The 15401-nt window shown below is 39.1% G+C and overlaps 1 protein-coding gene across 1 annotated transcript in view; it reads left to right on the top strand.

The window, feature by feature from the left end:
• Positions 1-13233, top strand: part of LOC135219833 (neurofilament heavy polypeptide-like) — an 87521-nt gene extending 74288 nt beyond the window's left edge. The window contains exon 3 of the mRNA XM_064256941.1: positions 12997-13233. Coding sequence (XP_064113011.1) covers positions 12997-13083 — 87 coding nt within the window. The 3' untranslated portion in view covers positions 13084-13233. The remainder of the gene's footprint in view (positions 1-12996) is intronic.
• Positions 13234-15401: the final 2168 nt, after the last annotated feature.

The raw sequence follows: 15401 nt of genomic DNA, 5'->3' as shown, positions 1-15401 counted from the left end.
ATAGGTGAGAAAGTTTGGGATGGAAGGATTGAGTGAGGTGAGAGGCTGAAGGAGGAGTTAAGGTTGGAGAGGGAAGTAAGAGGACAATTGGAAGTGGATAATGAGAGGTTGAGGGTAGAGTGTGAGGAGCTGAAGAGCGAGTTAGAGGAAATGAGAGGAATGCTAAGGAGTGCAAAAGTGGAAATGAAAGAAGAAGTGAAAGGAGAAGAAGAGAGAATGGTTGAGAAAAATGGATTTGAAAAATTCTTAGGGATGATGAATGCAGTGCAGGAGATGATGAAGGGGTTCATGGGAGAGGGAGCTGTAGGGGGTAGCCTACTGGGTCTTGTATAGGCCAGAAGTGGTAAAGACAGTGGAAGAGCGAGGGGATGAAACTACGAGTGACGAGGTGACTTGTTTGTGGTAGGTAAAGGGAAGAAGGGAAAGAGACAGGATAAGGATAAACCTGAGGACAAGAATAAGAAGGGGGCTGAGGAAAAGAAGACGATTAAGGGAAAGAAGGTTAGGAAGGATGACGGACAGGATGAGACTAGGACTGAATACATTGGGAAAGGGCTGAGAGTGATTTGGATAGCGGTGAGTGGAAACAGGTGGGTAGAAAGAAGGGTAAGAAGAGCGTAATGAGGAGCATGGATGTTAGTATGGAAGTTGATTCACTGTATTCGGACGAGGTTAAGAGGGATCAGAATGGTGGTAGCGAAAGTGAGAGTGAGCGGGAAGTACGAAAGGCTGTATATATGAGAGAGATACCTAGATGTGCACAATACGAGGAATATGGTAGTAGGGACATAGGGGATTTTTTTAAGGAATATGAGAGGTATTGTGAGGCAAAGTATGGGGATAATAAGAGAGTCTGGGCAAGAGAGTTGGGTGCTTTTTGACGGGATTTTTGTTGAACATGTATGGGGTAATGATGATGTAGGGAATGTGCCATATGAGAGTGTGAAAGCCAGGAATTTTGGAACCGGCGAAGAGGATAAAGGATTAGTGTTAGATATAGGAGAAAACAGTGTTTTGATGCGGTAAGAATGATGTTGGTGATCCCGTTGGTCGATGTATGTGTGCAGGTTGGAAACATTGGCCAGGAAAAAGTTTGGGGACGAAGGGACAAATGAGTGTAAAGAGTTAGTGAGGAAGTTGTTGGCGACTGTGCCTGAGAGTGTGTATGAGTTTGTAAATCTGAAACGTAAGGAGAAAATGCGATGGACGAATGAAAGGTTGTCGTGGAACGACATTTTGGAAATAGTAGAGGATTATGAGTTGGATAGGTGTATGAAAGAGAGTAGAAGTGTTAGTATTAGGACTGAAGTGGCTGATGTTATACCAGAGTTTAAGAGCTATAGGGAGGCAGTTTTGGAAGGGCCAAGGCGAATGGCAGAGCGAGTGGTTGATAGGAGCGTTAGAGCCAGTAACGTAAGTATGGTTAGCCCTAAGAGAGATCGAGTGCAAGCGTTGGAAGATTAGGGTCGGTTAGTCGTGAACGAGAGCAGCAATGTTACAGATGTGGAAAGCTAGGGCACAGGAAGAATGAATGTCGGTGGGCGTTGGGAGCTTGCTTCGGGTGTGGGCAAACAGGGCATTTGGTGAGCGAGTGTAAGAAAGATAGGGATGTTAAGTGTTACAGGTGTGGGCAAGTAGGGCATATAGCAAGTGGATGTCGAGGTACTCGTGTGACTGAGGTTTGCGGTAATTGCGGGAAGAATGGGCATTATGCTAGGATGTGTAAGGAACAGCGGGCAAAATGTGTTGAATGTGGAATGGAAGGTCATGTGGCGAGTGTGTGTAGGCGAAAGAGGATGAGTCAGGTTGGGAGTTCGGGAAACTAGGTACAAAGGGGATTCAGTTGGGTGGGTCCTCTGGTGTGCGGTCAGTAAGAGTGATGCATGTGCATGAAGGATTGTTGCTGAAAAATGAAAAAGGGTTTGGAGGAAGAGCTCATGAATGTGAGTGTAAAAGTGAGGTGCAAATGGGTGTGTTTGGTTTGCTTTGATTGATACTGGCTGCAGTGTCAGTGTTCTTTTTAAGAATGGATGTGACAAGTTGCGGAGTGAGTGTGAAATTAGGAAATGTAAAGGGGAGGTACGAGGAATAGGAAATTTGGGTATGCCTGTTGTGGGAATGTTGCGTGAAAATGTAGAAATCGAAGGGGTGGGTAGTGATGGAGGAAGGTGACTTTTATGTGATCGAGGGAATGAGTGATAAGTATGATATGTTGTTAGGATACAGGTCTTGAAGAAGTGTGGGATGGGTGTCCATCCGAGCAGGAATATGATTGAGTTGCATAGGAAGGGGAATGTACATGGAGAGTTGTACTTGGATGGGGATGGAGGAGTAAGCAGTAAAATATGGAAGGGAGTGCCGTTGGTTGCGAAAGAGAGTGTAAAAGTACCGCGAGAAGTTGGAGAAGTTGTTAGTGTGAAAGTTGCATGGCCCGATAGTCTTGGGATTGTCAAAGGTGACAAGTGTGCATATGTGGTTGAGGGTGTGGATGAGAACAAGTTGGTAAGAGTGAGTGTGCATGTGTACGACGGGATTTTGGATATGGAGAATCCTCGGGTTTTTGTGGCCTCATTGCCGAGTGTTAGGAAAAAGCGAGTGCGGGGTATACGTGAAGGTGATTGTGTGGGGTTGTTGTATACGTTGGTGGATGTGGACGACGAAAGATATGTTAGGGTGCGGCAGGTGATGACAGGTAGCATGAAAGAAAGTGATGAGTGGAAGTATGATGAGTTGAGAGAAAGAATTGGGGTGGATGAAAATGTTGGTGATGACGAGAGGGAGCGGTTGATGCAGATGTTGTGGGATAGGCGGGGTGCGTTGAGTCGGGGTGATGAGGATCAGGGGATCTAAGCTCCCAGAGTTCAAGATAGTTTTGAATGACGGATACCCCCATATATCAGCGTCCCCGACACTTTTCTGCGACTATTAGCCCGAGAGATTGAGGAACAGTGTGAGGAACTTGAGAGAGTGGGAGTGAGCGAGAGGAGTGAGAGTGCTTGGAATAGTCCCATAGTCCCAGTACGCAAGACAGATGGGAGTTTGAGGATGTGTGTGGATTACAGGAAGGTGAATGAAGTGACTGTGAAGGAGCGATTCCCGATGAATGTGGTGTCTGATTGTGTATATAAGATGCATGGGATGAGAGTGTTCACAAAATTGGATTTGGTAAGGGGCTATTACCAGATGCCTCTTAGAAGGGAGCAGGCATGTTACGGCTTTTTCGAGTGGTAGCTGCCACTATCAATTCAAGAGGTTAAGTTTTGGATTGGCTAATGCGCCTGCTGCCTTCCAGAGGGCGATGAATGTAGTTTTGGCTGGTTTTGATAGAAGGAAGGTGACTGTGTTTATAGATGATGTTTTGATTGCAAGTGAAACTGTTGAGGAGAATGTGAACTGCTTGAGAAGGTTGTTAGAACGGTTGGAAGAGGTTTGGAGTGAAAGTGAAGCTGGAGAAGTGTACGTGGTTGGCTGGGGAAGTGGAATTTCTTGGTCATAAGGTGAGTGCGAGTGGTGTAAGGAAGAGTGAAAAGTTTGTGGAAAAAGTAAAGGAGTTTCCACGTCCCGGACCGTGCGGGAGTTAAAGGGTTTTTTGGGTTTGATTGAGTTCGGGAGGAGGTTCGTTAGGGATTGTTCGGGTATAAGGGAAGCCATTGACTGAATGGACCGGGAAGAAAAATTGTACTAAACTGGAGGTGGGATGCGCGAATGGTGGGAGCATTTGAGAGATTGAAAGAGGAGGCTGCTAGGGACGTCACCTTGGCTTTTCCGGACTACAGTGAGGATGCCAGTAAGTTGAGTTGTATGCTGATGCTAGTAAGTTTAGTATGGGAGGATGCTTGGTGCAGATGCAAGAGGTGAATGGGGAGGGACAATTGAGAGTGATTGCGTATGTGAGTAAAGCTTTTAATAAAGCAGAGCTTAAGTATTCGGTGGTTGAGAGGAGCTTGCGGCAATAAGGTTTTGTGTGAAAGCGTTGAAAGTGTTTTTGTATGGGGTAAAATTTGTCATAAGGACAGATCATCGGCCGTTAGTTTATATGATCAAGAAGGAAAGTGTGAATGCTAGGATTGCGAGGGACAATTGAGGATTTGAGTGAGTTTGATTTTGGCTTAGAATATGTGCCGGGGAGTCAAAATGTTGATTTGCTTGGCTACGATGTCTAGGATGCATGGTAAGGACAGTTGTGTTGTGAAAAGTGACTGGGATCCGAATATGGTACCTGAGGGGTTGGTTGTAAAAGAGAGGTTGAAGGGAATGACAGAATGTGTGAATGTTTGTTTTCAGCATTGAAAAAACTTGGAAGGTAAGGGTCTGGTTGAAGAGGTACCCGGTAGTGTGAATGAGTTGCGAGAGAAGTTGATGAGTGATGTGCAGAAGGAAGTGGCATGTGCGAAGGAACAAGGTGGGCAAGGAGAAGTGTTGCATGAATTGTTGTCAGCAGTAGCTGAGTTGTTTGGAATAAAAGTGTTGTTGTATTTTGGATGGGACAGACGGTTGAATATCGAGGAAGGGTGAGTACAGGTAATGAACGTGGGGTTTTGATGATTCAGTGCGGGGAACGTGGTTGTAATTGGTTGGTTACAAAAAGGGACTGTGAAGGGGATCTGAGTCAGAATTGTGGAAATGGGGAGTTAGCTGAGGATGAATGTGATGAGGAGGATTGTGATGTGGATAACCAGGTGGACGTGGTAGTGAATGTGTGTATGCATGGGACTCGAGGGAAAATGGTGACGTTTGTCCAAGTAAATGATAGTGAGTATTGTAGTTTGGTTGACACAGGGGCACAAGTTTCCTTGGTGAGTGGGTCAGTGGTGAGTGAACTTGAGAGATGTGATTGGGAAGTGAAAAGGCAGTCTACAAGTGTGAGAATACATGGGTTGGGACAAGGAAGTGTTTTAGTATGGGAAGAGGTACGGTTAAAGGTTAGGTTGGGGGATCTTGAAGTAATGCATAACTTAATAGGGATAGATTTTTTGAGGATCCACGATATAGACATAGATGTAGGAAATGGAATTCTTAGAAAGGGGGGCAGGCAAGTAGCTAGGATTCAAGATGGTAATGTGTTTGTAGCAAACTTTGTGGTATGATTGATATTGCTAGGAGTGAGAATGATCTGTTGAGTGAGGAAGAGATTGAGGAAATGCAAAATAAGTGCCTGGAGATAAGTGTGTTGCGACAATGTGTTTTGGGAGGAGTGCGTGTGGAAGACTGGCCATGTGAGTTGGATGTATATAAGAGGGTTGCTAAACGTTTTGTGGTGTGCAAAAACATAATGTACTTTTTGCATCAGGAAGGGGTGTATGACAAGGAAGTGTATGTGCCAGTGTTTTCTGTTGAGTCAGCTGTGAGTATGTGTTTGTTGGTGCATGATCGGTTTGGGCATATGGGAAAAAATAAGTTGTGGGAATGCATGAGAGAGAGATTGTATGCTCTGGGTTGAGTAAGATTTGTGTGGATGTGGCTGTCACGTGTGAAGACTGTCATAGGGGAAACAGTATCAGAGTGTGCATGCAAGTCCACCTGTGTTGTGATTGCAGATGAAAGAGCCGTTTGAAATGCTTGTGATTGATTGTGTTTCTTTGCCCAGGACTGCGAGAGGACACGTGGGGATGATTGTGATGGTGGATCACATGAGTAAATTTGCCTATGTGGTTCCCATCAAAGATAAGAGGAGTGAAACTGTTGCACGAATGGTGGGTCAAGTGATGTTGCCCATGTGTGTGTGTAAGCCGGCAAAAATGTTGAGTGATAATGGACCTGAGTTTGTGGGATGGGAATTTGAAGAAATGTTGAAGGAATGGGGTATTGTGCATGTGTATTCTACTCCGTATATGCCCAGTGCGATGGGTTGGCTGAAAAGACTGTTAGGACGATGACTGAGATTTTGCGAATGATGAGTAAGAGCGACAAGGATTGGGATATGTATGTAGGACGTGCAGTTTGGGTATATAACGCCACACTGCAGAAGATATAGGTATGTCTCCTTGTAAATATGTGTTGAATTTTGAAAGGATTGTCAGACCGCGGTTGGGTCTGTCAGAAGGTGATCGGGATTTGTGGAAGAAAGCGAGTGAAAGGTTTGAGAGTTTTTAAGATTGGGGATAAGGTGTTGAAAGAGGTGGTTGAGATGGGAAGAATGAATGTGAAAATAAGTAAGGGAGAAATTTGAAGGGCCGCGTTTGAGATTTTGGAAGTGGGACCCGAGTGGATTGAGTTATGTTTTGGGGAAATTGCGAGTAGGTGGGGGACTGGATGAGGTTAGGGCACACCATAACCAGCTCCGTAAGTGGAGGGAAGTACCACACTATGTTCGGGAGAATGCGATGAGTGAGTGGTTGAGGGTGAATAAGTATGAGCCGACTGTTGGTGAACAAATTGGGTCTGGGAGATCGACAGTTGGTGTTGGTTGAGTATGGAAGAAAACAGAAGAGTGTGGAGAGAGGAAGTGGAAGGGAAAAGCGTGAACGGCATGGTAAAGGGGTTGGTGGTAGGGTGCAAACGGTTGATAAAGCGTGTGCTACGGATGACTTTGGGGGAATGAATGATACTTGTAGTGTATGTGGGTTTGAGTTGACAGGGACAAGTAAGACTTCAGTGAGAAGGAAACTGAATAGTGAGGAGGTGGTTGATAGGATGGACAAGTCTTTTTGCAGGAGTTTGACAGAAGTATGGATGAAACTGAGTGGTTTGGGGTGGCCGAAATAGGGGAGATGTTGGAACCAGAGTTGGAAGACATCGGTGAAGTAGTGAATGGAATTTGGGAGGATGGTAGTGAGGGAGATAATGGGAGTTTGAAAGAAAGTGGTTTGGAAGAAGTGAATGGCGATGTAACTGAAAGAGTGTATGATGGTCCTCAAACAAGATCCAGGGGACCTGCATCTGAGCATCCTTGGGTGTTGCGAAAGGCAATTTAGTGTGGATGTTGTGAGTGTAAGGAGATGTTGTCAAATGTAATGGGGGAGGTAATATGGGAGGAGTAATTTTAGTTTATATTTGACAACATCTCCAAAGTTGTGTGAGAGGAGAGAGAGAGAGAGAGAAGATTGGTGGAAGAATGAATGGGAGTGGTTAGATGGCGGTCGGAAGCATGTCTGTTGTGGCACTGTAGGTAGTCAATGGAAGTCTGTTACGAGAGTTGTAAACAGTGAGGCGTCTAGTCAAGTCAGTGTTGGTTTTGGCAGCAGTTTTCCTTTGGTGTTTCGTTGTTTGGGTGTTATTTTGATAGATTTTGGGGTTGTGAAGTTGTTGTGCATGTGTCTGTCTGGTTGTGGTGAGGTTAAGAAGGTTGGTGGTGCATTTTCGGTGTCTGTAAGTGGTGGTTGGGGCAGGGTTGGTTTTGGCGGGTTGTTGTACTGCTGTAAGTTGTGTGGTTGTCGTGTTTTTTCAGGTGGTTGGTGTTCATCTGCATTTAGTCGTTGGGTTATTGAGTTTTTGTGGGGTTGTGGGTCCCGGGTGGTTGATTTGTGTTTGGTTGTCGGCGGTGGTTGTGTGTTGGCTAGCCTATAGCCTATCCCACCCGTGGACGACAGCACAGCCTAGTCCTAGGTATCAGAAGCCAGCGGTGAGTACCTGTTTGTGTTTTTTGTTCTGTATGTAGGTATTGGGGCAATTGTCCTGCTGTGTTTTTTAGTGTTAAGTGGAAAGTGTGATTGAGGGTGGGTTTGATAGCCAGACAGGTTAAGTTTATGTGGGGAGGTTACTTGTTTTTGTGATCCCGCCACATTGTTTACCTATCAGGTCAGTAATTAGCTGTCTCTTGCCCTCCGCCAAAGGTGCCAATCAGCTAAGTATATATCTGACAGGGAAGTTGAATGTATGAAAATGATATTGTTATTGTACAATAAAGTTTCATACATACTTACCTGGCAGATATATACGATTGTATGGCCCACCCAGCCTCCCCTCAGGAGACAGGTGGAAGAGAAAATCTGGCTCAAAATGGTAATAGTTCCTATTCCTGCCACCCAGCGGCGGGATCACCTGACCTACCTGTAGTGTGTGCCGCGAAATTTGAATTTCTGTCAGGGACGACGGAGTCTATAGCTAAGTATATATCTGCCAGGTAAGTATGTATGAAACTTTATTGTACAATTACAATATCATTTTTTCAAAAAATCACAGCGCGCTTAGTTTTCAAGATTAAGAGTTCATTTTTGGCTACTTTTTTTGTCATTGGCTGAGGTTTAGTATGCAACCATCAGAAATGAAAAAAATTATCATTATCATATATAAATAATGCGATATATGATAGCGCAAAAACGAAATTTCATATATAATTGTATTCAAATATCGCTGTGAGCAAAACGGTTAAAGGTAACAAATTACTTTTTTTTCGTTGTAATGTAAACTAAATTGCGATCATTTTGATATATAACACATTGTAAAACGATAAAAGCAACACAGAGAAAATATTATCACAAAATAATGCATGAATTCGTAACGCGCGGACGTAAACAAAATTTTTTTCAAAAATTCACCATAAATCTAAATATTGTCCTAGAGACTTCCAATTTTTTTCAAAATGAAGACAAATGATTGAATATTACTATACTGTAAGAGTTTTAGCTTACAATTGCAGTTTTCGACCATATCTGACGAGTTAAAGTTGACCGAATGTCAAATTTTTTTATATATATATTTTTTATATGCAATTATTTCGGAAATAAGAAAAGCTACAACCTTCAAATATTTTTTGTTTTGTTCTACATAAAATTGCGCACATTTTCATATATAAAACTCTATGAAATGCCTAATATGAAACTGAGCAAATATTCCGAGAATGGTACGTACGCATTTCGGAGATTTGTGGCGGAGAATCCGCGCGCGACCCGGAAGGGAAGGAAAGATTTTTTTTAAATTCACATAATCTAAATATTGTGCTAGAGACTTCGAATTTGTTTCAAGATGAAGATAAATGACTGAATATTACTAGACTGTAAGAGTTTTAGCTTACAATTGCGTTTTTCCAGCATTTCGGTAGAGTCAAAGTTGACCGAACGTGGTTTTTTTTCTATTTATCGTGATTTATATGCAAATATTTCAAAAATGAGAAAAGCTACAGCCTTCAATTATTTGTTGTTGTATTCTACATGAAATTGCGCACATTTTCATATATAAAACTTTATGTAACGGCTAATTTAAAATGGTGCAAACATTACCACAATCGCACGTATGATTTTTTCGGAAGAGTTACTGCGTGGAGTAAAGAAAATGTTATTTTTTTCATAAATTCACCATAAATCGAAATATTGTGCTAGAGACTTCTAATTTGTTGCAAAATGAAGGTAAATGCTTGAATATTACTAGAATATAAGTGTTTTAGCTTACAATTGCGTTTTTCGACCATTTCGGTAGAGTCAAAGTTGACCGAAGGTTGAAATTTGGCAATTATCGTTATTTATATGAAAATATCTCAAAACTGATAAAAGCTACAACCATGGGTTTTTTTTAGTTGTATTGTGCATGAAATTGCGCACATTTCCTTATATAAAACTTTATATAACGGCTAATTTTAAAATGGCGCAAACATTACCACAATCGCATGTATGATTTCTTTCGGAAGAGTTACCGAGCGGACGTAAGGAAAAAGTTTTTTCATAAATTCACCATAAATCGAAATATTGTGCTAGAGACTTCCAATTAGTTGCAAAATTAAGGTAAATGATTGAATATTACTTAAATATAAAAGTTTTAGCTTACAATTGCGTTTTTCGACCATTTCAGTAGAGTCAAAATTGACCGAAGGTTGAAATTTTGGCAATTATCGTTATTTATATGGAAATATCTCAAAACTGATAAAAGCTACAATCATGAGTATTTTATTGTTGTAGTTCCTGCAATAAAAATGCGCACATTTTCATATATAATACTTCATGTAACGGCTAATTTACAATGGTACAAAAATTATGTCAAAGTGACGAAATAATTTCAGAGATGTGTCAGATACTTTTTAGTGCGGCAAGAAAGAAATTCGTGCTTGCGCGCCTGCGTAACGATTGTAAACAAAACAACACCTTGATCCGTGAACTCCCAGCATCCCCCAAGGCGCGTGATTCAAAAGTTTTAGGCTGGTAGGCCTATAAGTATTTTTCCGCGAATTTTAAAAAAAACTTTTGTAAGTCGACGTAAAATACGTCCAGTCGGCACCCGAGAGACAAAAAATGTCGACGTAAAATACGTCCAGTCGGCGTAAGAGGGTTAATAGCAATACTCTTTGCAGTAGTATATTGTAGAAATCTGACTGTGACCAAAGGTTATTCATTGAGTTGTAGAAAAGTCACTATTTACCCTTTATGGGGTGCAGTATTAAGAAGTCCCAAACAAAACTGATATTTCCTAAATAAAATTCACATTATATTTTACTTTGAGTTAAATTTTCTCGTCATTCTGATATGATTTATCCTGATGTACAGTAGTGATTGGATAGCTGTGAGTAAACCACTTAACCCTTAAACGCCGAAGCGGTAAAAAAAAAATTGTCTCCTGTGTGCCGGAGGTGTTTCGGAGTGAGCGCGGAAGTGGACAAAATATTTTTTTCAAAAAATCACTGCACGCTTAGTTTTCAAGATTAAGAGTTCATTTTTGGCTCCTTTTTTTGTCATTGCCTGAAGTTTAGTATGCAACCATCAGAAATGAAAAAAATTATCATTATCATATATAAATACGTAATGAGATATATGATAGCGCAAAAACGAAATTTCATATATAATTGTATTCAAATCGCGCTGTGCGCAAAACGGTTTAAGGTAACAAGTTACTTTTTTTTCGTTGTAATGTACAGTAAATTGCGATCATTTTGGTACATAACACATTGTAAAACGATAAAAGCAACACAGAGAAAATATTATCACAAAATAATGCATGAATTCGTAACGCGCGGACGTAAACAAATATTTTTTTCAAAAATTCACCATAAATCTAAATATTGTCCTAGAGACTTCCAATTTTTTTTTCAAAATGAAGACAAATGATTGAATATTACTATACTGTAAGAGTATTAGCTTACAATTGCAGTTTTCGACCATATCTGACGAGTTAAAGTTGACCGAATGTAGAATTTTTTTATATATATTTTTTATATGCAATTATTTCGGAAATAAGAAAAGCTACAACCTTTAAATATTTTTTGTTTTGTTCTACATGAAATTGCGCACATTTTCATATACGTATAAAACTCTATGAAATGCCTTATATGAAATGGAGCAAATATTCCGAGAATGGGACGTACACATTTCGGAGATTTGTGGCGGAGAATCCCGAAAAAGCGAGGAAGGAAGTAAAGTTTTTTTTTTTGTTTTTTTTTTTTTTTTAAATTCACCATAAATCTAAATATTGTGCGTAGACTTCGAATTTGTTTCAAAATGAAGATAAATGACTGAATATTACTAGACTGTAAGAGTTTTAGCTTACAATTGCGTTTTTCGACCATTTCAGTAGTCAAATTTGACCGAACGTGGTTTTTTTCTATTTATCGTGATTTATATGCAAATATTTCAAAAATGAGAAAAGCTACAACCTTCAATTATTTTTTGTTGTATTCTGCATGAAATTGCGCACATTTTCATACATAAAACTTTATGTAACGGCTAATTTAAAATGGTGCAAACATTACCACAATCGCACGTATGATTTTTCGGAAGAGTTATGCGCCGGACGTAAAGAAAATGTTATTTTTTCATAAATTCACCATAAATCGAAATATTGTGCTAGAGACTTCCAATTTGTTGCAAAATGAAGGTAAATGATGAATATTACTAGAATATAAAGCGTTTTAGCTTACAATTGCGTTTTTCGACCATTCGGTAGAGTCAAAGTTGACCGAAGGTTGAAAATTTGTCACTTATCATTTTTTTATATGAAAATATTTTCAAAATTGATAAAAGCTACAACCATGGGTTGTTTTTTACTTGTATTGTGCATGAAATTGCGCACATTTCCATATATAAAACTTTATGTAACGGCTTATTTTAAAATGGTGCAAACATTACCACAATCGCATGTATGATTTTTTTTGGAAGAGTTACCGAGCGGACGTAAAGAAAAAGTTTTTTCATAAATTCACCATAAATCGAAATATTGTGCTAGAGACTTCCAATTAGTTGCAAAATTAAGGTAAATGATTGAATATTACTAAAAATATAAAGAGTTTAGCTTACAATTGCGTTTTTCGACCATTTCAGTAGAGTCAAAGTTGACCGAAGGTTGAAATTTTGGCACTTACCGTTATTTATATGAAAATATCTCAAAACTGATAAAAGCTACAATCACGAGTATTTTTTTGTTGTTGTATTCTACATAAAAGTGCACATAGTTTTACGATATATATACTCCATGTAAACGGCTAATTTCAAATGGTACAAAAATTATGTCAAAGTGACGAAATAATTTCCGAGATGTGTCACAGATACTTTTTAGTGCGGCAAGAAAGAAATTCGTGCTTGCGCGCCTGCGTAACGATTGTAAACAAAACAACACCTTGATCCGTGAACTCCCAGCATCCCCCAAGGCGCGTGATTCGAGAGTTTTAGGCTGGTAGGCCTAAAGGTATTTTTCCGCAAATTTAAAAAAACTTTTGTATGTCGACGTAAAATACGTCCGGTCGGCACCCGAGAGACAAAAAATGTCGACGTAAAATGCGTCCAGTCGGCGTTTAAGGGTTAATTCACCAGACAACTTATCCTGATTATGTATCTTATGTTGTTACCTTTTTGCTGTTTAGACCTATTTAGAATAATAAGTCATGCTCTCTATAGTAAAGGTTATTGTGTTAAGGAATGTTATAATTTTTTAAATGTATAGAAATTATAAACTGATTTACATACTAGAATAAGTTTAAAGGAACAGCTTTTGTTCTGTCTTGCCATATCCATAGTTAATTTGATACAGTGCATTTAGGGATTATTCATAGACTAGTTTTTTCTTATTCAACAGTGTTATGAGTTTGCGGGTCTTAATTTTTAGGAAACGGTGATGTACAATACCTCCTTTATTTTTCAGATTAAGGATTCAAGAAAGATTAAGAAAATGAAGAGAAAACAGCTACGCTACATAGAGACAAGAGACACCAGCATGATAAAGAAGTAGTTGGCAAAGCATACAAAAAAGTTTAATTGCTTCATATTTTATGGCTAAAAATATTTCTAATTTATTATACATTGTATATGAAAACAGTACAGAACAATGTCTTCTATTCCTGTTCCAAGAAAAAGGATAAAATAAAAGCAGTGATAAAATCTTGTACAGTATATCTAATCCCTGTATGATTTTGAGGCAAACATCTTAGTAGTACTACTCTGGAGATCCACAGTTACAAGTTATGTACTGTACTTAAAAATCTACCATAAGTGAACAAAAAGGACTGGAGAAATCTTGTCATTTAGTACAGTGTTCTTGTTTATTGCCAAGTGAAGTTTAAGATTTTTTGGTGAATATTGCAGTTTTAATGTTGCAAATACCAAAATTTGCATATACTATATTACAATCTCTAGTTTATTTAATTTGGTTACTTTTTCTTGTAATCTGAGGTAAGAGAACATGGATTTTGGAACAATATTTTTTGTTTATGGAAATTATTGAAGTACCTCTTTTCCTGGTCTTTGTGGTACAATAGTTGCATTTTGCTCATTGTAGATAGAAAAACCATTTAATCTACAAAATGACAAAAATTAACAGCATGGACATCTTTGGTTAAAAATCTAGTCCCATATATTTCAGTTGAACTAAGTAAGTTTGATTGGTTTGTTGTAACTTTCAATGGAGAAAGTGAACAAGACAAGGGAAGATAAATAACATTAGCCACCAGTGCCTTACATGCTGCATAATCATCATATACGTAATTAGAAAATAAGTGATATTTTAATGTGGTTTTCACTGCCAGCAAAAAAAAAATATCTTAAGATTAGAACAGAATGATAAATATTTCAAAATAACAATGAAAGAAAAAATAGACATTGAGAAAACTAGGACCTTCAGGAACTGAAACATTCTGTGGCTGCCATAATGGTACTTCAATAGGATGAAATATTGAAAGTGGTACTATATTGAAAGAAAATATTGAGTAGAATAAACTTCTTAAAAGCAGATGATTCTGAAAACTATGTTATTATTATTATTATTATTATTATTCTGTAAAAGAGAATGATAGAATTAAGCAAGTTGATTTCATATATTGTTTTTTCTATTCATAGAGGATGTGTTGTTCATCTATTCTGGTAAAGACCAGGGAGAACATGAGAAAGGTGTAGCAATTGCTTTGAGTAAGAAAGCTGAAAAAATGTTGGAGCATTATGAAGGTATTGATGAGAGAATAGTCACTTGCAGGTTGCGAGGTAAATATACAAACATCACCGTTATACAGGTGTATGCCCCTACTGAAGAGAGTGGAGAAGAAGAGAAGGAGGAATTTTATGAAAAAATAACGAGTTATACAGAGGGTTAGAAGACATGATATGTTGTTACTGATGGGGGATTTTAACGCTAAAGTAGGAAGAGAGTATGATGGCTTTCAGGGAACAATTGGAAAATTTGGAATTGGAGCTAGTAATGATAATGGGAGAAGACTCCTAGAGCTATGTGGTGCATCTGGGTTATCTATAACAAACACATATTTCAACCATAAATTAGAGCACAAAACTACATGGGTGTCGCCAAATGGATTGGTACAAAATTTGATAGATTATGTTATTGTAAATCAGAAATGGAAGAAGTCTATATTAGACACCAGAACTTTTAGGGGCTGCCATGTTCCTTCTGACCACAAACTCGTAATATCCAAGATTAGAATAAAGTTACAGGCCAATCAAGAAAAAAGGAGAACTATAAAGTTTGATGTGGATAAGTTGAGAAATGAGAGAGTTAAACAACAGTATGAGGTGAAGGTAGGAGGCAAATTTGCGGCATTAATTGGTATGGAAAATATGGATATGGATTCAGAGGAATCCTGGGCAATATTAAGTTCAGATACTCAGGACGTAGCAACAGAGGTGTTAGGTTTTAAGAGAAGTAACAGCAAACCTTGGTTCAGTGATGAAGCAAAAGTTTTAAGTGAAGAGCAACGAAGGTTGAGAGTTCAAATGGACGATGAACAAGACCTAGAGAAGAAACAACAACTAAAAAGACGAAGAAATAGAAAGCTGAGAGAACTAAGTGATAGGATGAAGCATGACCAAAACATGTTTTGGAAAGAAAGAGCTACCGAAGTTGAAGTAGCTATGGAAATTGGCGAGAGCAGGGCTATGTTTGCAGCTGTGAGATTCTTGAGGAACGCAAGCCAGAAAAAGTTTGGAGGGAGTGATGGCATGTTGGATAAAGATGGGAACTTGGTCACAGACGAAATGGAGAAAAGGAATCTGTTTGCAAGGTATTTTGAAAGACTCCTAAATGTTGATACTACCGGTAGGGAT

The sequence above is a fragment of the Macrobrachium nipponense genome, chromosome 1, assembly GCF_015104395.2.
Source record: "Macrobrachium nipponense isolate FS-2020 chromosome 1, ASM1510439v2, whole genome shotgun sequence".
NCBI lineage: Eukaryota > Metazoa > Arthropoda > Malacostraca > Decapoda > Palaemonidae > Macrobrachium > Macrobrachium nipponense.
Note: the sequence above shows the minus strand (reverse complement) of the source record. Positions and strands in the feature narration are given on the sequence as shown.